This window comes from Aquarana catesbeiana, linkage group LG03 (assembly GCF_042186555.1).
Source record: "Aquarana catesbeiana isolate 2022-GZ linkage group LG03, ASM4218655v1, whole genome shotgun sequence".
In the NCBI taxonomy this organism is placed as follows: Eukaryota; Metazoa; Chordata; class Amphibia; order Anura; family Ranidae; genus Aquarana; species Aquarana catesbeiana.
In genome coordinates this window covers 59,437,096-59,460,548 of record NC_133326.1, presented here as the reverse complement: position 1 = coordinate 59,460,548, position 23,453 = coordinate 59,437,096, and the positions used below count along the sequence as shown (strand labels likewise).

The 23,453-nt window shown below is 40.6% G+C and overlaps 1 protein-coding gene across 2 annotated transcripts in view; it reads left to right on the top strand.

Annotated features, from left to right (window-relative positions):
* Positions 1 to 23,453, top strand: part of ADAMTSL3 (ADAMTS like 3) — a 754,066-nt gene that overhangs the window by 522,331 nt on the left and 208,282 nt on the right. For both annotated transcript variants that reach the window (XM_073618577.1, XM_073618575.1), the window contains exon 7: positions 16,403 to 16,529. In XM_073618577.1, coding sequence (XP_073474678.1) covers positions 16,403 to 16,529 — 127 coding nt within the window. The remainder of the gene's footprint in view (positions 1 to 16,402; positions 16,530 to 23,453) is intronic.

Below are 23,453 nucleotides of genomic sequence, written 5' to 3'. Positions count from 1 at the left end.
AAAAATTCCAATAAACCTTTAAATACATTATAAATAAGGCTGAGGATAACTTAAATGTCCCCTACTGCGTTATATTTGAATTCATTTTTATTTACCAATCTAATCAAATGAATCACTTGGTCACATTCTTCCAAAAACCAAGGGGCGTTTTATACAGCAATGAATGAGAGGTTCACCAAACATTCACTGCTGCCTAATTATTCCCTTTAATTTAGAACACATGCACCAGGAATTGAAACATCGAAAAACCAAAGCACCTCTAGATGTGCGCCTCATGCTATCTACGGGCAAACAAAGAAGCCCTTCTCTGCTCACCATTTAAGAACCTGTATGAATAAGCACCATACACCAAAGAATGATCTTCCAGGTGCTTCAATAGTACACCTGCATCCATAATGTCTCCACCTGAAGACCAACTTCTTATTGCGTTTCACCACTAATGGCTTGATAACCCATCCTTGTGATCAAGTCATTCGTGGTGAAATCCGTTAAGGAGGTGGTGGTCTTCGGGTGGAGCTGTACTATTGATGGCTGAATAAACCATCTGGAAGATCATTCTTAGGTGTATGGCTCTCATTTATCCACATGCACCAGGAAGTTTCACCTACTGTGAATATTTGGTGAATGAGACAATCACTGCCTTATAAAAATATCCCCTAGAAATGACCTATAAATGGACAATGAGGCCCTTTGCATTATAGTGTATAAAATGCTATAAGCGATGGTAACTTTGTTTTTCTTGATTGATATAGGTAAGCTACACTCACAACTTCTGATTTGACTTGCAATAACTTTAAATTATAAATGATCCATTAGAGCTTGCCTTCATTTTTAGCACACATACAATAAAATTAAAAAATAAATAGCAGACCTTAAGAATATTTTAACCCAAAACCTTTTTTCTTTTGTTTTTGGAGAGAATAACAAATGGCTATATCCCTGTCAGTTTTCTTTGCCATTTGTGTCCCATAGGCACCACAGGAAATCTCTACAGTAGTGAGGGAAATCCTCTCAAGTCAGCCTATTGCAGGAATTGGATTCTTTAATGCCTTCTCTTTGACTGATATTGCTTCAGAGAGTGGGTTATCACACACATACCACACGTTTAATGGAATGTTATATGGACACTTATGGACACATTAAGTTGGCATTTTTTAAATTCAAACTTTATTGGACTTTGGTGTCTGATTTATCACATTCACATTTTTTTTGTCATTTCTGCAAGGATTTATGATTGCATATGTTTTCTTACACAGGGGCATGTTTTAAATGTACTTAGTTTTTTTATTTACAGCGCTGTACTTCCTTTTAATATTTTGTTTGAATTTAGCATCACAAATTTTAGTGTCAGCAACTCATAGATATCATTCCTGAGCACAGAGCTTTTCCCTTAATTATATTTGAATTTATTGATTTGCTAAATATTTACTCCTGAATAAATCAGAGAAAAGGTGTGCTTACATATGATTTTATTATTGTTTTGGGCCCCTAGGTTACTGGGCCCTATAGCAGTTGCAAGAAATGCTAAAGCCAGTAGAGTTGTGCTAAGCAGTCATTGTTGCCTTAATAACATTGCTTCCAAAAAATAACAGATGTATCTTTACAGACACACAGGGGTTGATTTACTGAAGAAAAATAGACACCGCACTTTGCAAAGTGCACTTGCTTCAGTGCTTAGTAAATAAAGGGGGGGGGGGGGTGCTCTGCTGACTTCCATCATCCAATCATGTGCAAGCAAAAATGCTTTTTTTTTATATTCTTTGCATGTGATTGGTTATTCTTTGCAAAGTGAAGCTTTACCTTGTTTACTAAGTTCTGGAGCAATTGCACTTGCAGAGTCTATTTGCCTTTAGTAAATCAATCCCATTGTCTTCTTAGTACAAATAAGCGTTCTTTGCTAAGTGACATCAAAACATTCCTTAGAGCTTTGCTCAAGTTACCTGCATTGTTCATTACATTCTTAACTTGGCTTTGACCTGGAAATTTTAAGTTTATAATATTTGCACCTAAATATATTATATACACATAAAACATTATTTCCTAAATATTCAGTACCACTTAAATCGACAGTAAACTCTGGTTTAAAAATAGAAAATTGTATTTAAGTATGTATTTTTAACTCAGAAGAAGTCCCTTTTTATGCTCTTAGGCTCCTCCAAATCTCCAAAATTATTTATTTTTGCTGCTGTAATCAGATTTCAAGTTTAAGGATGCCTACATTCATTCTCTATGGTCCCACTGTATGTAGGGACAAAGCCACCCTCAATTGCTCGCTCCCGAGATGGACTATGGGATTTGTAATGTGCATAGAGCAGTGACCACAACTAATGTACACTGCTCGTTCCAAACAGATTAAAGTGAGGGGGAAAAGGAGATTTTTGGTAGCTCATTGAGGATGTTAGAGGAAAGCAGAAAAACACCGTAGCCACCCAACCCACCCCCGTTTGTTCGGTCAGTCGATCGGTCAACCCCCCACCCTCGTCGCTCGATTGGTCAGTCAGTCGGTCTGTCAAACCCCCCACCCCCATTGCTCAGTCGATCATCTGTCCGCCCATTAGCCCGGCACTTACCCCATCCAGGCCGCGGGCAGTTTCGGCGGCTTCCCCCTGAGTCTCCTCCTCGGTGCCTCCCCCTGCTCCCGGCCAATATGGTTGTTTCTCCTCTCGGCCAATCAGGTCTTAAAACCTGCTTCCTGATTGTCTGGGAGGAGAAGCAGGAAGACAATAGTGCATATTAATTTGCTATTTCGTCACATAACTGGGTGGGCTCAGAGCGCAGTTCTCTGCGCCCCGAGGCCACCCTTTTTTTAAGCCAATTAGAACCTCAGGCTCTAATCACTTGCTTAAAAAAAGAAACATTGAAATCCATGCGTCCGGCACCCTACATGTAGATTAGGGGCCAGGCACATGGATTAGGGGGGTTGCGCCCCTGCACCCCTAATGGAGCCACTGCCTAAAACTCAAGTATATCTTTTGGGAGGCCTGGTCATTTAATGGACTCGAATTGGGATATGTCCAGGGCTTCCGCTTAGTATCCCAGGGAGGCAGCCTTACAATCATATAGTATAGCAATCATTCAAAACCTGCAACCTCAGAAGACTGAGATCAGACTGCCTATGGGATATGATCATCCACAAAACATAATTTTGGGACACCATTTTTCGAAAATGAAAAATCTGGTTGGAAAAATCTGGCTAGTAGCCATTTGTTCTAATAAAGTGGAACCACAGTCACACAGATAAGTGTTCAGCTGAGATACATATCATTAATTATTTTACCTGCAACAGTATGTTGCAACAGTGTGTTATGCTTTTGTGACCAAGAGGCTCCCAGTTTTGATACTTCAACCATCCTGTGTTGTTTTTTAGTGCATTTAACTATTTGTGAATCAAGCGGACTGAAGGAGGTTCTGGATTTTTGCTGGGAAGAAAACCTGTCACTGCTGGTTTTCTTGACCAAATCCACTCTTTACCGGATGCACTGTCCAAGATAATTGGCGTGTCTAATAATCCCATAAAATATTTTGCACAAATTTCTAAAAGAAAAGCTTGGAGTAAGTACTTTGTAGTTCCTTTAAAAGCAATATAAAATCAAATAAACTCTTCACATACTGTATTCTATACATTGGTCATATGCTTATGTTTATAGCAGTTCCTACATTAGTGAAAAATATATAGTTAACATAGAATGTAGTCAGGTCTCTAGTATTTAATCCAGAGAGAACCCTGGCTGCCGAAGCTGGCTGTCACTCGTATTTCCAATCCTAGAGTTAAAATAACGTTTAGATCCCTTGGTGTAGTACAGGCAGTATCCGTGTCTTGATCCCCTGTACTAAATCTTAAATATAAAATGCAAAACTGTCCAAACGACTGTAGTATTGAGATGGTGATTGCAGAACCCAGATAAATAGATTGCTGCACTGACATGGTTTATGTCAGTCCAAGACACTTTTTTTTTTTCTTTTACACAGCTATGAATAAATGAGAAGCAGCTTCGAAGTGGTAAGGGTTTGATGACCTCTAAGTAGGTCAAGCGTGAGAGCGCCAGACATAATAATAAAAATAATAATAGTAATATGTGTATGTAATGGAAATCACTGTATTAAACAAATCCTGTTGGGACCCTTTAAGTCAGATTTTAATGCATGGAATGTGTCAAAGCTTACTTAGAGATTGTATATCAAAATATTTAAATGTGATTTAGAACAGTACAGAAATTTCTCTAGGTGGTTGATCTCGGAGCTACAGCAGTGAATTTTCATATACGGTAATCCAGGATGATGGAGGCCATTCTCATTCTCAACTAGTGGATTTTGCCAGTATTTAAAGGAAAACTCTGCTTTCGCCAAAATAACATACATATTATAGGTAATTGTTGCATAGGTCATTTTGTAGTTAAAAGTCATTAAATTACCCATTTCATCTCAGCCTGCAGCTGCTCTGATTTTCTAAAACTGCCCAAAAATGTAAAATGAAGATTTTTTGTAATATGGCACATTGAGGTGGTGTGGGAATTGTTTGAAAACAGCGTTTACTCAGAAATGTTTTTTTTCTTTTGTGAATGGCTGACATATTTTTCATGCATAGAGCTGGAAGCCGAATTATGGGCATCTCCTGCAAATTGTGTTATTGTTGTATAGATATTTTCTAATACCTTATGGATAAAAGCATACAGATTGCTTAAGTGGTCCTAAAACAGAGACATATCACTCTCCTTTGTAATTTTGGGGGGGAAAAAACATGAAAAAAAGCCATGGAAATATTTTTTGTTATTTAATGCTAAAAAGCTTAATTAATGTTCTAGTTAAACAGGCCAATTATAGATTTGAAAACACAAACCTTGTGCCAAATATATAATAAATAACTAAATAGCTGCTTTCCAAAAAAGTGTAGACAGACTACTGGATTTATAAAGAAAAAGTGATAGGGGGTGCTAGATAATGAACCCACTGTGTGAATGGGCCGGTGATTGTATTAAATATAACAATTATGACCACATAAAAAACATGGTAAGCAAGTGCTAAATTATTTTAGGAAACAAAAAATTCAAATGTCTTTTAAAAAAGTCCATAAATCTTCAGTGAAGTAACTTCAATTAGCCAATAACGTGCAATAAAATTCCTCCACCACTGGACAATAGATTCAAACCACACACCCAATGTGCTCGAATAGAAGAACCGGCTCACCAGATAGCCATGACCTCTTTAATTAAAAAGAAGGTATGAAAGTGCTTGGTTGAGAAATCCTATGGCTAGCTTAAATAGAGATGAATCAGGAGACTTGTTTAGCTGCTTCCTCCTGTCCACCGTAAAGACCCATTGGGAATGAAAAACCAAATAGCGTAATACTCCTTTATTAAAAAAGTAAACAAAAAACACAATATACCTGCTTACATGTACTGGTGCCTTGTCCAGGAGCCGCCCAGCTCTCGCTCAGTGATTATAGATTGTTTATGCATTGATACCTCATCCCCTCCCAACTCTCACATGTCACAATCCCTGGATGTTCCTCCCAGTGTTGTAGAGGGACAGCGCTAAAGGGCATATTCACGTCTGGTGGGACTGTCTGAAAAGCAAGCCCTTCTGGTTTCATACTTGTTGTAATATGTTGTAATATGTTGGCCGATTTATGTATAATATTGTATTGGAGTGCCATATTGACCAGAAATTCAGTTGAATTGTCCAAGTCAACTGAATTTTAACATAGCAAGGCTGAAGACCCTTTGATGTGTTAATCTTATGCAAGTCTATTTGAACATTTCAAAGGGTATTCAGGTGGTATCTGTTAATCTAATCTAATTACATATATCTAAAGGGGACTTGTTGATGTTGATATGCGGGAGTGCAAATTGGGGCGGTTTATGACTACAGCTGTTCACGGCTGGGAGTTGTTGTCTGTTTGAAAGACTAAAGCTAATCAAAGTCCTAAATTGAAACGGCCAATCAAATTGCTCAGCCATTCAATGCCTGGTGAATATAACACGGCATTCAGTCTATAGTTTAAGTTTCGTCTGTCTGTGTATGATGCACACAGACCTAGGAACATGGGGTTCTGAAGTATATCTACTCTGTAGGATTTTTTGTCATCTGTGGACTTTGGACTTTGTTCTGTGTTGGAAGTCAATAAAGTGCATCTCTCTGGAAGAATTGGGTTGCTGCGGAAGAGTACTTACTAATTCATTATCATAACCACTATACAATATCCACCCAATACTAAACCCGATCACTACATTGGTGCCGTTCAAGTGACCAGAAGAGCATTTTCGGACTTAGTAATCCTGTGAGGTGGACAGAAGTCTGATGAAGAACCAAGAGCTGTGCTGTGACTCTAATGTCTGGTTGTGACATAAGAGAGTCTAATCTACAAAATTTAACAAGTTGGAAACCCCAGAATTATTCTCTGGAGACTGGAAACAACAAAAAAGGACTGTGTCGTGTACCAGAAGACCTGAACTGGAATCTGAAGGAGTAACTAATGCGGTGAGTAAAATATTTCCTTTTTTTTTTTTAATTATTAGTAATATAGTCAAAATGCTTACTCAGTGTGAAGCTAGTGTCAGTTCTGATAAAGTTAACAGATGGGTATTAAAATGTATTAAGCGCCATGGTGGTCCTTATGAAATTCCAGAAAAATGTAAGCAGACATGGACGATGATGAAGGAATTTTTAGAGAAAAATGTTTTTGCAAAAATTCAGAAAATAAAAGAAAAGGTTGTATTATACAGGGCTTGTTATCTTGCTGTTTAACAATGGAAAGTTCTTTGAATGGTAAGGTTGAGGAAATTACCCAGTTACAGAAGGCAGTTGATAATAGCAACAATGTTTGTGAGAGGTTACAAAACCAATAAGACACTGAGACAGTAAATTTAAAGTTGCATGCGGTTACCATTGGTGAAGCCTTAATTGAGAAATCTAAACGTTGTGATGAATTATTAGAGGAAAATGATAGAATAAAATTAAGAATTATGGAATCTTGGATTCAGCTATCTGCAGCAAAATACAAACACAATCTTTCTATCAAATGAAACAGAACCTCATATTAAATCTGATAATTCATTACCAGCTGCCCCCACTGTGACTACCACAGTTTATAACAATAATAATAATACAGGTGAAGTTCAGCTTGTAATGAAGCCTTTGAAACCAAAATTATTAGACGCAATTCTTAAAGAAATAGGAATGGTTCCATACCATGATTTAAACAGATTTTTAAAATGGTTTTGTGACGTGCAGCAAGTCAGAGATATGTACAATCTCAACCCATCTGACTTAGAAAGAGTTTTGCAACATTCTGTAGGAAGTGGTCTTTGGATGAGAATTAAACAAATCTGTATTCAGCCTCTTAAAACAAGGGACATATTACTTAAAATTATTATGTGTTTTGTATGGTGTACATTCTGATGTTACTATTCATGGGAAGATCCAACAAATGCAAAATGAATCTCCCTATGAATTGTCACACAGGATAGCAACTATTATGGAATTATTGGTTGGTAATAATCTTGCATTTGAGCGTGGGGGCTTGATACATATGAGTATGTTTCTAGATGCGTTGCATGAAGATATCAAACAAAATATTTTATTAGTTACCCCAAATCCTCATGATTTAAAAGACATATTGTTGAGAGCAGACCATTTATGGAGAAAGTCAAATGAGCAGGCTGTCAAAATTGATTTAGCCACATTGTTTAGGACAAATACTGAGCATAAAGATCAGAAGATAATATCCTATGATAACACCCAGAGAGGACACTCCGGGTCAAACATAGGTGATATTAATATGAAAAACAGCGCTGAACAAAATAATAATAAGAAAAAGTCCAAGACTTGGATACCGTTTTCTCAGTTAAAACAGAAATATGACCACCTGAAGATTGAGTATGACAAGATGAGAGGGGAACGTGATACATTATTAGAGCAGTTGAAGGAGGTACAGGGCGTCCTGAATGTACAAGATGTACATTCTACAGATCTGTTTTTGAATGCAAATGACACTTCTCTAGCAGTGGGGGTGAATTAGCTTCAAACTGTAAACGTGTAAATAATGTTTTGTTTTAACTTCAAACAACGTTTAAAGACCTTGCTCTTTAGTTTTGTTGGAGAGTTTTGTCTTTCAGGGACGTCTGAAGATGCTTGCATGTGAATAGCAGAAGCACAGTCTGAAATTGCTGGCTAGTGGGGGAGAATTATGGGAGAAATGCTGAATAGACAATATATCACTATACATGGAATTATAAAGTATTCATGGACTCTCTCGAAATTCATCAAGCAATGGACCTTTTTTTCTTCAACGCCCTAACTTTTAATTTTTCTCCCTTTTCCTGATATATTTTGCTTTTCATTTTTTTATTTTCTTTATGTTTTATTTCTTGAACTTTGTCTTAAAACCAAAGAGAAGCATTTTAACCTAAAATAATTTTCATAACATCTGTACATAATACATAATGCGTATTGATCAATATATTTGACATCTAAGGTGAGATGCTGCACAATGGCTTGGCATAGCATAAATCATAGTATGTTGGGTGGTTTTCCTAAATTTATAAGAGGGGTGAGTGAAATTCATCACTCTAGTCATGATTTGAAACTTTGTTGATTCAGTTGTTTATAATATGCTAAAGGCTATGACATATATGGATGAAAAAGACCTTTCTACCTTTCATGGTGAAGATACTGGCAAGAATTTCCACTGCCGCTTTGTCTGGATAGAAGATCTGATAAACACTGATGTCAAGCTGACTCTATCTGAACCATCGTGTGGGGGTATATGTATATGTTGGTATACCATTCAGGTGTAATTGTGGACTGAATGATCCAAGTAACTGCTCTATTGAAGGCAATGAGGAGTCGGCCTACAGCAAATTACAAAAGCAAATTGTGACTGGCAATCAACAAAGATGGACTCATGAATGTCAAGTGCAAGGAAATAGTTTGAAGCACAGTTTTTACTGCCATATCCAAACCTTTTGACCTTGAAAGAGAGTGCTGGTACATTGATAGTTCTTCTTACTATAAAGATGAAAGTAGAGTGTTTGCGTAAAAGCATCTTTAAAAATGGAAAGCTTGAGCCTGGAGATGAGAGAATCCTGGACTTGTGGATTGGAGCTCCCAGAGCATACCAAGTTTACTTTCAGTGAGATGGTGAGAGATGTGATGAAGTCAGACCGAAGGATGGACTGTGACATCAGCTCGTCTTTGCGCAATATTCAAGCTCTTGATGTGATATAATAAGACCTAACAGCTATATGGGCCACTGACGTTTACCAAATTCTTTTCCAGTCATGGTCTGAGAAAATTGAGTACTGTCCGTGATACTTTTTTTATTTGCACTAACATATAATTTTTCAGGACAAGCTTTCGGGGTATGTCCCCTTCTTCAAGGTCCAAGCAGTACTGATTCACAAATTTTTAAGCAGAATGTTAAAGAAGGAAAAAAAAAAAAAAAAAAAAAAAAAAGAAAACCAAACACATACAAATCAATGGCAATAAAGATAGCAGCAGAGTTAGTGAGATAAGACAGAGGGAGAGCTAGGGAGGGAATGCAGGGGGGGATGCTGGTCACAGAGCGGTCGTAAAACTTTAGCATAATGTGTAAGGAAACCAATATCTAAATTCAGGCCATTATTCTTCGTGTCAAAAAGAAGTATCATTCTTAGTTCAAACGTTTTCCTTTCCTGGATAGTTCTGAAATTCCCTTTAAGAACTAAGACATTGAGGTCTTCTATAGTGTGGTCCGATTGTGAGAAATGATGTCCCACAGGTGTGCATAAACTGTCTTCTTTATGTTCTTTGATGGTATGTCTGTGCAAATTCATCCTCGCTTGCAACTTCTGTCCTGTTTCACCAACATAAGATCCTTTGCTGCACCTTTTGCATTGGATGAGGTACACAACATTACTTGAGGTACAGCTGTAAGATCCCATGATATTGAAGGTCCCATTTGTGTGTGTAACACTTTTGGATAGATTTATCTGGTTGCATAGTTTGCAGCGTTTTTTATTGCAGGGTTTGCTACCATTATTTGTGACTTCATAATCAGAGTGAAGTTTCCTGCTGATTAGTTTGTGTCTGAGGTTGGGTGGTTGTCTTACACATTATGCTAAAGTTTTACGACCGCTCTGTGACCAGCATCCCCCCCTGCATTCCCTCCCTAGCTCTCCCTCTGTCTTATCTCACTAACTCTGCTTCTATCTTTATTGCCATTGATTTGTATGTGTTTGGTTTTCTTTTTTTTTTTTTCCTTCTTTAACATTCTGCTTAACAATTTGTGAATCAGTACTGCTTGGACCTTGAAGAAGGGGACATACCCCGAAAGCTTGTCCTGAAAAATTGTATGTTAGTGCAAATAAAAAAAGTATCACGGACAGTACTCAATTTTCTCTGTCACAATTGCACTAATACGGCTACAATCAAATCCAGTCATGGTCTAAAAGTTATATTATCTAATAACTGTTTCATGGGGATATTTCAGAGGCTGGCGAAGAGAGATGTAACCAGTTTCAACTTCATATTTTATATGAGCCATTGTAAAGCATCCAGTACCTCAAATCGTAATGATATGTTTGTTGCTTGATTTATGGGTCAGTTCTAGTAGTTAGAACCGACCCAAGTGGGGGTATATGTTGTAATATGTTGTAATATGTTGGCCGATTTATGTATAATATTGTATTGGAGTGCCATATTGACCAGAAATTCAGTTGAATTGTCCAAGTCAACTGAATTTTAACATAGCAAGGCTGAAGACCCTTTGATGTGTTAATCTTATGCAAGTCTATTTGAACATTTCAAAGGGTATTCAGGTGGTATCTGTTAATCTAATCTAATTACATATATCTAAAGGGGACTTGTTGATGTTGATATGCAGGAGTGCAAATTGGGGCGGTTTATGACTACAGCTGTTCACGGCTGGGAGTTGTTGTCTGTTTGAAAGACTAAAGCTAATCAAAGTCCTAAATTGAAACGGCCAATCAAATTGCTCAGCCATTCAATGCCTGGTGAATATAACACGGCATTCAGTCTATAGTTTAAGTTTCGTCTGTCTGTGTATGATGCACACAGACCTAGGAACATGGGGTTCTGAATTATATCTACTCTGTAGGATTTTTTGTCATCTGTGGACTTTGGACTTTGTTCTGTGTTGGAAGTCAATAAAGTGCATCTCTCTGGAAGAATTGGGTTGCTGCGGAAGAGTACTTACTAATTCATTATCATAACCACTATAGAATATCCACCCAATACATATACTCGATCACTACAATACTCATCAGCTAGTCTATACTCTCTTAAATAAATTTCTCTGAAAGAGGGCAAAAAAAAGGTAATTGTACCAAACCAGAATTTGGTTTTACACCTGTGGCTTTACAGCTGTAAAGCAGATGATCACCTGGTCCTGGTAAAAATCATTCATTTGAAGGAACTCAATGCTCATATTAACTACTATATGACCTTTGAAAAAATTTCTGCTACCCTGCATGACCAGCTACCTAAATTTCATGAAGTTTGGGATCCACGGATCACACGCTATTTATTGATCGATTTAGACCACTGTCGCCTTACAATCAAATTTTCCTTTTTTTTAACCTGGAGTGCTCCAGGACCACCCCCACCAAGCTTCCCCGCCTCTCCCCCCTTCCCTCTCACTCACCCTTCAGGTTCCCTTTTCCCTCCCCTTATCCCCCTTCATCTTTTCCCACTATCCTTCTTTCTGTGCCCCCCTTCACTATCTCTCTTTTTCTGCCTTTACTTTTCTATACTTCTTCCTCTTTTTCACAATTGCCCGCCACACTGGCTACCTTGCTCCCCAGGTTTCCCCACTCCCTACCCTTATACCCTGAGACTGGATGTCCCCTGGACTGCCACACTTGGTGGAGACAGGTGAGAGACAGAGACAACAAAAAACTACAGTAAAGTTTGCTAAAATCCTTCAGGAGATTGCTTTTTTTTCAACAAAACTGGAGTTTCAGTTTAAATAGGATAACTTGTACTATTGGGACTTATACTTGGAGCCCTTCTGTTCAGTAGAGGATTCATGAGCAGATCCCCTGCTGAATTAGAGCTGAACAGAACTGATGTCAGGTTGTTTACATCCGTGCCATTCAGTTTGTGTGCTTTGGAAACAGCGGACCCGTGATAGCTTAATGGGTGGATGGATGTAAACAGACTTGTGTCCATTTACATTAGTCTACCTCTGATTCATCACAATTAGGTCCGGACACAATCCTTTTCAGTTTTTTTATGGACTTGGATGAACTTGGAGGTAGACTGGTGTTAATGGGCACATGTCCGTTTACACCCACCTGTCCATAGATCTACATGGAGCTTCTGATCAGGTTTGTCTGAAAAACTGACAGACCTGATTGAAATGCCCATATAAAAAGTTCCCTTATGTTTATTTTAGGCACCTCCACATTACATAACTAGTCAGTGGGTTGTTTCCTACAAAGGGCTCTACTGACATAGGGGTTCATTTACTAAAACTGGAGAGTGCAAAATCTTGTGCAACTCCGTATAGAAACCAATAAGCTTATAGATATTTTGTCAAAGCTTAATAGAACGAGCTGAAGCTAGAAGCTGATTGGTTACCATGTACAGCTGCACCAGATTCTGCACTCTCCAGTTTTAGTAAATCAACTACAATCTGTTTTACTCTGGGCACTCTGCCTTTCTAAAACCCAACAAAATTATTGTAGGTTGATTGGCTTCACCTCATCCTGATCCTAACAGTTGTGTGTTCCTCTTCAATGTAGACATTAAGTTGTAAGATACTTCAAAGACTGGGACTGAATTGAATAGTCTGTGAATTATGTAAAGCACTGCATAATTTTCATAGTAGTATGCATAATTAATAACGAATGAATAATATAAATGTTTACTTAATTTGTTTAGAAAGGCTCTTGGTTCTTTTTGCTCAATGTAAAATGTGAGTGGGACATTCCATCTTTATTAATAACACACGTATTATGACCACAAACGTCTCACACATTACTGCAGACTTTTGACCCTACAGGCTTCTTGTATCTAGTTAATAAACCATGCTGACTGATATACTGAGTGTGGGAAAAAGATTCTCAATTTAGTGTCCCACTGTATTTCTGTGAAGGTTTATCCAGGTCATTAAGTACTATATTTAGTCACAGTCAGCTGGACTTGTGTTGTAATGTTGTAGATGTTTCTTAACTTATCCAAGCCCCTTCTTCAGTTTTAACGAGTGTCATGAAAATTACTCAAAATTTATATCAATGTAGGTAACACCAACACCTTGATCAAATCACCATGGAGAGGCAGACGTTATGGTCTAAGAAGAGGATGGGAGGTGTAAAAATTGCAGAATCACTCTGTATATGTTACATAATCCTATCCTTGGTTTCTGGACAGCTTCAAAGGTGTTAATCATTCGATTTGTATGACTGAAGGTATGACTTGTCAAAATGCTGGGGCAGAGATGTTAAAACGGAATTATATGTGGAAGACAGATGGTGTCATAAATGAAGGATTAGGATCTATGAAGCCTTCCTGATTCTGGGGTTGAGGATGAGAACTAACTGAGAACAGGGTGGTTCCATAATTCTCCCACCTTCCATCCTGCTAAGTAATATGAGCTGCCTATGAAATATCTTCCACATTACAGAACAAGTCCAGCTGAAATTGAATAACTTTTACTAGATAACATTTCCCCCGTTTTACTGATATGGCTAACAAATTTGAGCATCAATGGAAACCTGCATTAAAAAATTATGGCCCACAGCTATATGGATGTATGTATGTGCCTTTAGGTGGACCTAGCATCATTTATATGTGTTTCATGCTACCTTATGGTACTTTTGTGCATGGGGCACAAATCTGTACTTGAGTGACAATATTTACGTAGGATCCTTGCAGGAGCCAACATAGGGATTGAATTGTGGAGAGGAGTGGGGAAAGTAAGTAAAGACACCAGAGGGTACCTTCTACACAGCAGAGGGTATTCACAATTTCAATACAGGTTCATTTAATTAAACATTTTAGGGTTGGATTATCTTCTTCTATTTATGGATTTGATAAGTGATCTCCTTGAATACCAAATACCAAGTGTGCTGTATGTATTAGTCACTCAGGGCAGTCTGAGTTACATGATTAATCTCTTCCCTTCTACAGTATTTCTGAACTCACCTAGAATCCTTCTAAAGGTTCAATTAATTTGAGAGAACGTTGGGTTCAAGAGAACATGTAAAGGACTGCTTGGATCAAAGAAGACCTGGCCAAAATATAACAAAAAGTCCAAGATAATTTTAATTGCTGATAAATAAGTGATAAAAAATAGTCAACATGTTCCCGGGGTAGTACCACTCCCTCTTCATCAGGGCTCAACACTGGATAAAACTTGGATGGATTGAGAGAAAAAGTGACCTCACAGATCTATATTATGATCAATATTAAACTCTCCTCACAAAGTAAAAATATAATAGTTGCTGAGCAGCAATCTTCTATTGCTGCTCACTGTTTTCTTCGAGTCCATCCAAGTTTTATCCTGTGTTGAGCCCTGATGAGGGGGCCCAGTGGTCTTGCCCCAGAAATGCGTTGGATGTTTTTATATGATTTATTTAGCAACAAATAAAAGTATCTTGGCATCTTTTATCTATTTTTGGTCTGGCGCTCCTTTTTATATTTCACTGGTTGGAACTATTGTTGTGTTTCCATTAAGGGAAGTCTTGCTTTGTGGGAACCACCTCTCCACCGTCTCTCAGAGAGACAATGCACTTACAATACAGTTCAAGACGAGTTGATTAGGAGGGCTCTCTTCCTGAGAGTCTACAATCTAAACGGGGTACAGGGAACAAAAGGCAATAACTGTGAGGGATGAGCTAATGGGAAAAGTCAATTTTTCAGGCGGACCTAATCGGATGGTCCATTCACCCCAATGGAACGTATGTTTGTTTACACCCACCTACCTCTGATCCGGCCCTCTCCATCTCGGTAGATCAGATCGTAGGGCAGTCGGCTGTAAACGTTCACCAGTAGAGCTGGGCTGGCTCAAAAAGTGTCTATTTACTGAGTACCTTTTTTGTGAATGAGTAGGGGTACTATATAACTCTTACTTATTCATATGAAGGGACGGTGTCTGGGGGCTCCTTATTTTTAAATTGGGTTTCCAGATCCTTGTTCTCATCACTATGGAGGTCCTTGTTATCATCAACGTGGCAAGCTACCCCTTTATTTTAGAGCATGTGCCGTGATACAGTTCAGAACTTTCGTTCCACCCTGTTATCTGGCCTGCCAGGCTACATGCTCTTATAAGGCTCTAGTATGCATTTTTTGTTTTGTTTTTTGTTGTGTGGAGTTCCCCCTCAAAATTGATATTTTAAGGAGGGGCTCCAAACCTTTTTTTTTCTTTTGTGTGTGATCCCCCTTAACGTCCATTTTTTTTTTTTGGTGGAGATTAAGGGAATCCCCAGCTGTGTGTTTACTAACAGAAAAAGAGTATCCAAACCTGTCATTTATCATTTTTTCTTTTGTATATGCCAGTTTTGCATTTTAGTAGGTTGTATACAGATGTGCCACTTCACAGGTAGGTTAAGGGAACTCCCTAAGCATGTCATTTAAAGGAATTTTGCTATTTTAATGTTGCCCTTAAAGCATTATCAAAATCACTTCTCTCCACCAAACAGAACTTTTTAAACTTTTTTTTGGCTTTTGTACAAGTTCCCCATTGCAGTGACCAGCCCAATCCTAATTGTTTGATCAATCCCCTGCCTTTTAAAATAGAAAATGGGCATTACTGTTTTTTAACGTTCGACTTTAAAGGGGTTCCTATTAGGCACCCCAACTTTAGTCAGGTTCTGTGAATCTGCTTTGACCCAAACCCTGCTCATCTCTTATGAGGACATCTCATTGCAGGAATCACCAGAAGATACTGTAGCATGGGATTCATTTTGCCAGCTACTACGTAAACTTGGAATATATGGTTTTGCTGGAGTTGACCGTTAAAGAAATATGGTATAAATGTACACATCTTGCTGTTTAAATGCAATGTAGTCTTAAGTAAAATCAAGAAAACAATGGGGACTTTTCATGTAAATCAGTGTAAAAACATCCATAAAATAACAAAAATCCCCATTTTGTTTTACAATGAACCAGAAATACTGATGAGACCATTCTGTAATAAGTAGTTCTGTAATAGAAGTAGACTTTTCTGTTTTCATTTAAGCTTGCATTCTATCAACTGATAAGCAGTCTACTTTATTAACATAGTAGAAATGATACTGTGCCACAGGATGTGTCTAACATCAGCCGAGAAACAATGTGTGCTCTGACAGAATCAGGCCAGCTCATAAAGTGAAAAGCATAACATAATAAATAAAATTCCAGAAACCTGAGCATGTGTACTACAGGTCTGCCCTCCTTCTAACTTTGTTGTTGATGTTGGCAGGCCGTGGGCTGTGATCGGCAGCTTGGGAGCAATGCCAAAGAAGACAATTGTGGCGTGTGTGCCGGAGATGGGTCGACTTGCAGGCTGGTGAGGGGACAATCCAAATCTCATCTTTCCCCTGAAAAACGTGAGTATCTCTTTCTTGTGTAAACCTTTGGCCACAGGATATTTTTATTCTCAAAATGCTTTATAGTAAAATAATTTGAATGAAAATCCCACTGCTATAACATGTATTTATTAGATTCTGTGGTCAAATAAACGTGAAAGAATCATAGGTGATTATTACTTGAAGAAGCTATAACCCCAATCACTAAAATATCATATCAACTTTAACATGTTTACTGACATAAAATCACACACATAGGTTGGACTTGATGGACTTGATGGATTGTCTTTTTTCAACCTCATCTACTATGTAACTATGTTAATGTAATATCAGAAGTAATTTTTGATCATCTTAAATCTGCAATTTTCTTTAAAATAATACCTGGGGATCCTGCCACGAATGTCCTTCATTTATATAGGGTGATAGCTCTTTCCCTGTCTCCCAGGGGCACATCTGCATAGGGAGACAATAATCTGCCATTGTCACTATCAAGAAGCTGAGCCAAATCAATGATGTTCAGACATTGCTGAAGCTTATGCATGTAGATCGGAAGTGGCTGCAAAGAGGTTGTTTGAGATCAGCAGCACTGAGATGAAGAATATGAAAACAGCATCTTCTAAAATAAAAAAACATGATTGTTAATGGTATGCAGTACTTTAGAAAGCTATACACAAGACCTTGACCTCTAATCTTGACCCATGTTAAAAGAGAGGTATGGGATTTGTGTTTACTTAAGAATCACCTAGGTGGATGCAGCATCGGTCCAATGCTGCATCTGTCCCCCACCGGCTCTAACAATGAGAACCAAGCGATCAAACACTGCTGATCGCTTGGTTCTCACAGCTCCCTGAGCAGAGAGCTGGTGACTGTCAGTTGCTGGCTCTCTACACTGTCCCACCGCACTCACTGGAGCGCTGGGCTGTGGAGGCCCCCTCCGCAGCCCAGTGTGGAAGGGGGTGGCTCAGGCTCTCAGCGGCTTGCCGATCCAGGCATGTGGGCGGATCCCAAGCATATGGTCGCGCTCTGTGGCGTCAACCAACAGCTTCAGCTTAAGCTGAAAATGGGTCACAGGACTGCAGAACAAACTGCACTCCTGTGATCCACAGGAGAAGTACAGTCAAGTGAGATTTGGCTGTACTTCTCCTTTAACATTAAAGTTAGTTACCTCCCAGTGCTAACACTTGTTTTGGGGTCTTGACTTCTGCTAACAGATTTTCTAGCATTTGACAATTGAATGACAGGCCCCCCCTAATCTTGACTTGGAAAGAAGTCAAGGTCTTATGTACACCGGACGGTGTGGGCAACAACGTTAGGACAGCCCGCGGCTCGGGCCTAGCCGGCGGCCATCTTGGTACTCCCTCTGCCGGCCAGCCACGGCTTAGCCCCAGCCGGCGGCCATATTGGCACACCCAGGAAAACGGTGTAGCATCCTAGGACTTCCTCCTGAGGCCATCAGCCCCCAGCCATCACCGCCCGATTGGACCCACTACCCCCTAGTCATCTATCCAGCCATACCCCCCCTCCCCCCTCTGTGGCCTCCACCGCAGCCGCGGTCTCAATCACCACGTTCTAGCCACTAGAGTCGGTGGGACGGACCACGGCTGCAGCCTAGCCCAGCCAGCTTGCCACCACAACCCCTCACTGTTGTCCAACAGAGCCCCGTGCCCTCCGCACCGAGAATCGCCCCTCCTGCTACTGGACCTCACTGCGGGGGCACTAGAGATTCACCGGGGGCCAGTCTACCTCAAATCGCCTGAGACGCAGCCACCGCACCACCCACCGCACCAGCTCCCCCTCCTTCACCTTCGGGACCTTCAGCACAGGTAAGCCACCGGGGGCACTCGAGAAGTTGATCCAGGGGCCCTTGTCCGATCGCCCCTCGGGGGGTCAGGAAGGAATTTTTTCCTCGACTGCACCATTGCCTACGCAGCCAGGGGTTTTTTTTGCCTTCCTCTGGATCAACGAGAGGGAGGTAGGCAGCCTCCTCCCTCCAGTACTTCCGCTCCAACACTCAGCCGTCACTCTCACCACTCCAGAGCAGTGGTCAGCCATCCGATCCCTCCATCCCCCTGCAAGGCTAGCATCGCCACACCAGTGCCTTCGTCATACAAATTTCTTTTCTAGCAACGCCGCCTTCCGCATCATGTGCAACTTCAAGTACACAGCAGATACCCTCCACAGGCTAAGATACACGGCCGCAACTTTACCGACCACCACGCAAAAAAGACTAAAAAAAGAACAATTACTAAGGACCAACCCACAATCAACCATCAAAGGCAGGGAGACACCGATCCAACCACAACAACTAGCATGTGCCCTGATCAACACCAGATCTGCAGTCAAGCATAGGCTGGAAATCCGCGAGTTCATCACCGAAAACAACATAGACTGCCTCTTCATTACAGAAAGCTGGCTAACTTCCGACTGCAACACCATCCTAACTGAATTGGTGCCCAAGAACTACAGTATCCTATCTGAGCATAGAATAGGAAAAAAAGGAGGAGGTCTAGCAGTGATTTTCAAATCGCACCTGGGGCTCACCAAACCAAACTTACAGAACTCAGTGCCTTTCATGGAAACACTCTCACTGCACCTTCAAACAACACCTCAAGACACCATTCACATACTACTATGCTACAGACCACCTGGACCAAAGACCAATCTCCTCACACCGCTCACTGAATTCTTTTCAATGCACACCTTGAAAACCAAAAACCTTCTGGTACTTGGGGATTTCAATCTATGGGCAAACTCCGCCCAAGACCCTATGGCAACCGCCTGCGTTAACCAAATGGAAGAACTTGGCCTGCAACAACTGATAAATGCTCCTACGCATGGTTCAGGACACACTTTAGATCTCATCTTCAAACAGAATATGGGCATCGACGTATTGAACATCACCCCACTACCATGGACGGACCACCATGCTATCAAATTTAAAATCACCACCAACACCACTCTCCAAAAACAGAAACGGGCAATAGCAACACACTGGAATAGATCTCAGAAGAAACTACACTCTGAACTCTTCAAAACTACATTGTCGAGCAAAATTCTTCTGCTAAACCCAAACCTCTCAACGGAACAAACACTCAACTCCCTAAACAATGCTTTACTACAAACAGCAGACTCCGTGGCGCCAAAACGCAGAACACCCGTCCGCACAAAAAACTCGAGTTGGTTTAATGGCACTCTCACCCTACTCAAGCAAGAACGCAGAAGAGCTGAGAGAACTTGGAGAAGAAATCCCACCAAGGAAAACCATGCTAACTACAAAGCACTCACGGTGAAATACCACAAGGCAATCTTCAAAGCCAAAAAAGAACATATTGCAGACACCATCTCATCCGCCTTAAACCGCCCACGGGAACTTTTCAAAATAGTTGCTCAATCAATGAACCCGGCCTGCCTAGAGCCCCCTGCAAACGATACTCAAGAATTCTGCAATGAGTTATCAGATTTCTTCATCAACAAAATCGACAACATTCGGAAAGCAATTCATCAGAAAATAACAACCAACCTCACCCAACCGATGCAAAAAGAGGATATCGACACGAACATCACTCAACCACCAAAGTTTTCTTTGTCCCCAATCACCACGGACACGACTAAAAACATCATCAGAAGCCTTCGCGACAGCACATCACCGAACGACATCATCCCCACCAAATTGTTCAAAGCATGTTCCGACATCCTGGCCCCCACCCTAACACATCTCATAAATCAATCATTCAAAGAAGGGACTGTGCCAACCTCCCTCAAGCAAGGCATCGTCAAACCCCTGCTAAAGAAACCTAATCTCGACCCTAAAGACCCTAACTGCCGCAGACCAATAACAAGCCTCAACACCATCTCCAAGATTATAGAGAAAGCAGTAGTACAGCAGCTACAACACCACCTGGAGACACACCACATCCTGGACCCTCTGCAATCAGGCTTCCGCCCAGGCCATGGCACAGAAACAGCACTTCTCAAAATATGGGACGACGCCCTTGAAGCAGCAGATGACGGGGAACCGAGTCTCCTGGTACTGTTAGACCTCAGCGCAGCATTCGATACAGTGGACCACAATACTTTACTTGTCCGCCTCGCAGAAGTTGCAGGAGCCACAGATTCTGCCCTAAAATGGTTTACATCCTTCTTAGAGAATCGCTCTCAGACAGTGAAACTGGGAACATTCACCTCGGAATCTCGGGCAGTCTCCTGTGGAGTCCCTCAGGGCTCACCCTTGTCACCAGTGCTATTTAACATCTACATCCGCCCGCTTCTCAATATCATCAGGAAAACGGACCTCTGCTTCCACTCATATGCAGACGACACCCAACTCTACTTTCGCATTAATGGACAGAAAGATCATCATCAGCAACTACAGAAATGCCTCACTTTAATCAATGACTGGATGACCGCTAGCTCCCTCAAACTTAACGAATCAAAAACAGAACTTCTTCTCCTGCAAGCCAACAAAAATTCCAAAATTGAGACTCCGTGGACACCACCCTCCATCCTCGGACAGACCATCTCCCCCAGCACCAAAGTCAAGAGTCTCGGAGTCATCTTTGACTCAGGAATGACAATGGATGCACAAATAGGATCGGTGGTGAGCGGATCTCACCACCTCCTCCGCCTGCTTCGCAGACTCATCCCCTTCATCCCAGAAGAGGACAAAGCGGCAGTTGTGGGAACGATCATCAATTCCCGACTCGACTACGCAAATTCCCTCTACGTAGGTCTACCCCAATACCAGCTTGCGCGCTTGCAACTCATGCAGAACACGGCGGCAAGGCTGTTAACAGGGAAAAAGCCCTGGGAATCCATCTCCCCATCCCTAAAAAGCCTACATTGGCTAACGGTGAAGAATCGGATCACATTCAAGACCCTCTGCCTCACCCATAAATGCATACAAGGAAACGCTCCGCAATATCTCCGGGAAAAAATAAAACACTACACACCGAATCGCAGTCTTCGATCAGCTAACCAAAACCTCCTCCTCATTCCCAAATACCGCTACAAAGCAAAGGGAGAACGTAGATTTGCAGTCCAAGGACCTCGACTATGGAATGCTCTCCCAACCAACCTCCGCATGGAAGAAAACCACCAGGCCTTCAGGAAAAAACTAAAGACCTTCCTTTTCTAGAAGCTGGCTACAGAGAATACATCTAGCGCCTTGAGGCGATTCAGTTCGCAATTTGTAGCGCTTTACAAATTATTTATTCATTCATTCATTCATTCATTCTATCTGGGCCCAGGATCCAAGGAGCTCCTCAAGGATTAATTTGAAGACTGACACTGGTGTTTGCAAGTTTGCATCAGTAATAAAATATGTCTGTTAGAAGCATTTAACGGAAGCTGACATTTTCTAAACTTTGAATTGCATATTTATTATAGGGGAGTTACATGAGTTGCTGTCTGAACAGGTTCAGTTTCCCTGCCAGGTAACTAGTATGCACAATATAGCCACGTCCACTACAGAATACTGTGACAAATTACATTTAAACAATTTCATTCCCCCAAACAAGCTTTCATGTAGTTTGCAGGTGGAAGGAACACTTTAAAATGCTGATAAGTAATACTGATTAGAAATTCTAGACCATATAAATCTGGATCTCCATGTTCATTATGAAAAATGGACAAAGAGTTTGATTCTTAAAGGAAACATGTACTGGTCTTTGCTTGCCTTGATACTTTGGGGTTGATTTACTAAAGGCAAATAGACTGTGCACTTTGTAATGTGCAGTTGCACTCTGCAAGAGGAGTTGCTCCAGAGCTTATTAACCACTTCCCGACCGCCGCACGACTATATACGTCCTAAGTTTGAACGGGGATATCGTTGTTATGGCAGCAGCTAGCTGCCATAACCCCGGTATCCCCGTTTTCGTGCGGCGGCCGGCTTTCAGATAAAAGTGGTCCCTGCGGCGGATTCGCCGCGAGATCACTTTTATCGGTGGCGGGAGAGGGGCCCCCCCTCCCGCCGCGATCCGGTGCCCTCCGCCGCTTACCGGAGCCGTCGGTAGCGGCGGAGGCGATCGCGTCCTCTGCCGTTGTGTGTCAGGAGACGAGTGAGGCCAAGATGGCGCTCACTCGTCTCCAAGATACTGCTGGGCGGAAGTGACGTCAAAACGTCACTTCCGTCCACGCCTCTTAAAGGCATATTTTTTCAAATGTCATTTTTCTAAATGACTTTTTTTTTTTTTTTTTTTTTTCTTTTATTGCATTTTAGTGTAAATATGAGATCTGAGGTCTTTTTGACCCCAGATCTCATAGAGGTCCTGTCATGCTTTTTTCTATTACAAGGGATGTTTACATTCCTTGTAACAGGAATAAAAGTGACACAATTTTTTTTTTTTTTAAACAGTGTAAAAATAAATAAAATATTTTAAAATAAATAATAAAAATAAAAAATTTTTTTTAAAACCCCCCTGTCCCGACGAGCTCGCGCGCAGAAGCGAACACATACGCGTGTAGCGCCCGCATATGAAAACGGTGGTCAAACCACACATGTGAGGTATCACAGCGACCGGTAGAGCGAGAGCAATAATTCTAGCCCTAGACCTCCTCTGTAGCGCAAAATATGCAACCTGTAGAATTTTTTAAACGTCGCCTATGGAGATTTTTGAGGGTAAAAGTTTGACGCCATTCCACGAGCGGGCGCAAATTTCAAGCATGACATGTTGGGTATCAATTTACTTGGCGTAACATTATATTTCACAATATTAAAAAAAATTGGGATAACTTTACTGTTGTTTTATTTTTTTATTCAAAAAAGTGAATTTTTTCCAAAAAAAGTGCGCTTATAAGACCGCTGCGCAAATACGGTGCAAAAAAAAGTATTGCAATGACCGCCATTGTATTCTCTAGGGTGTTAGAAGAAAAACCATATATAATGTTTGGGGGTTCTAAGTAATTTTCTAGCAGAAAAACCTGTTTTAAACATGTAAACACCTAAAA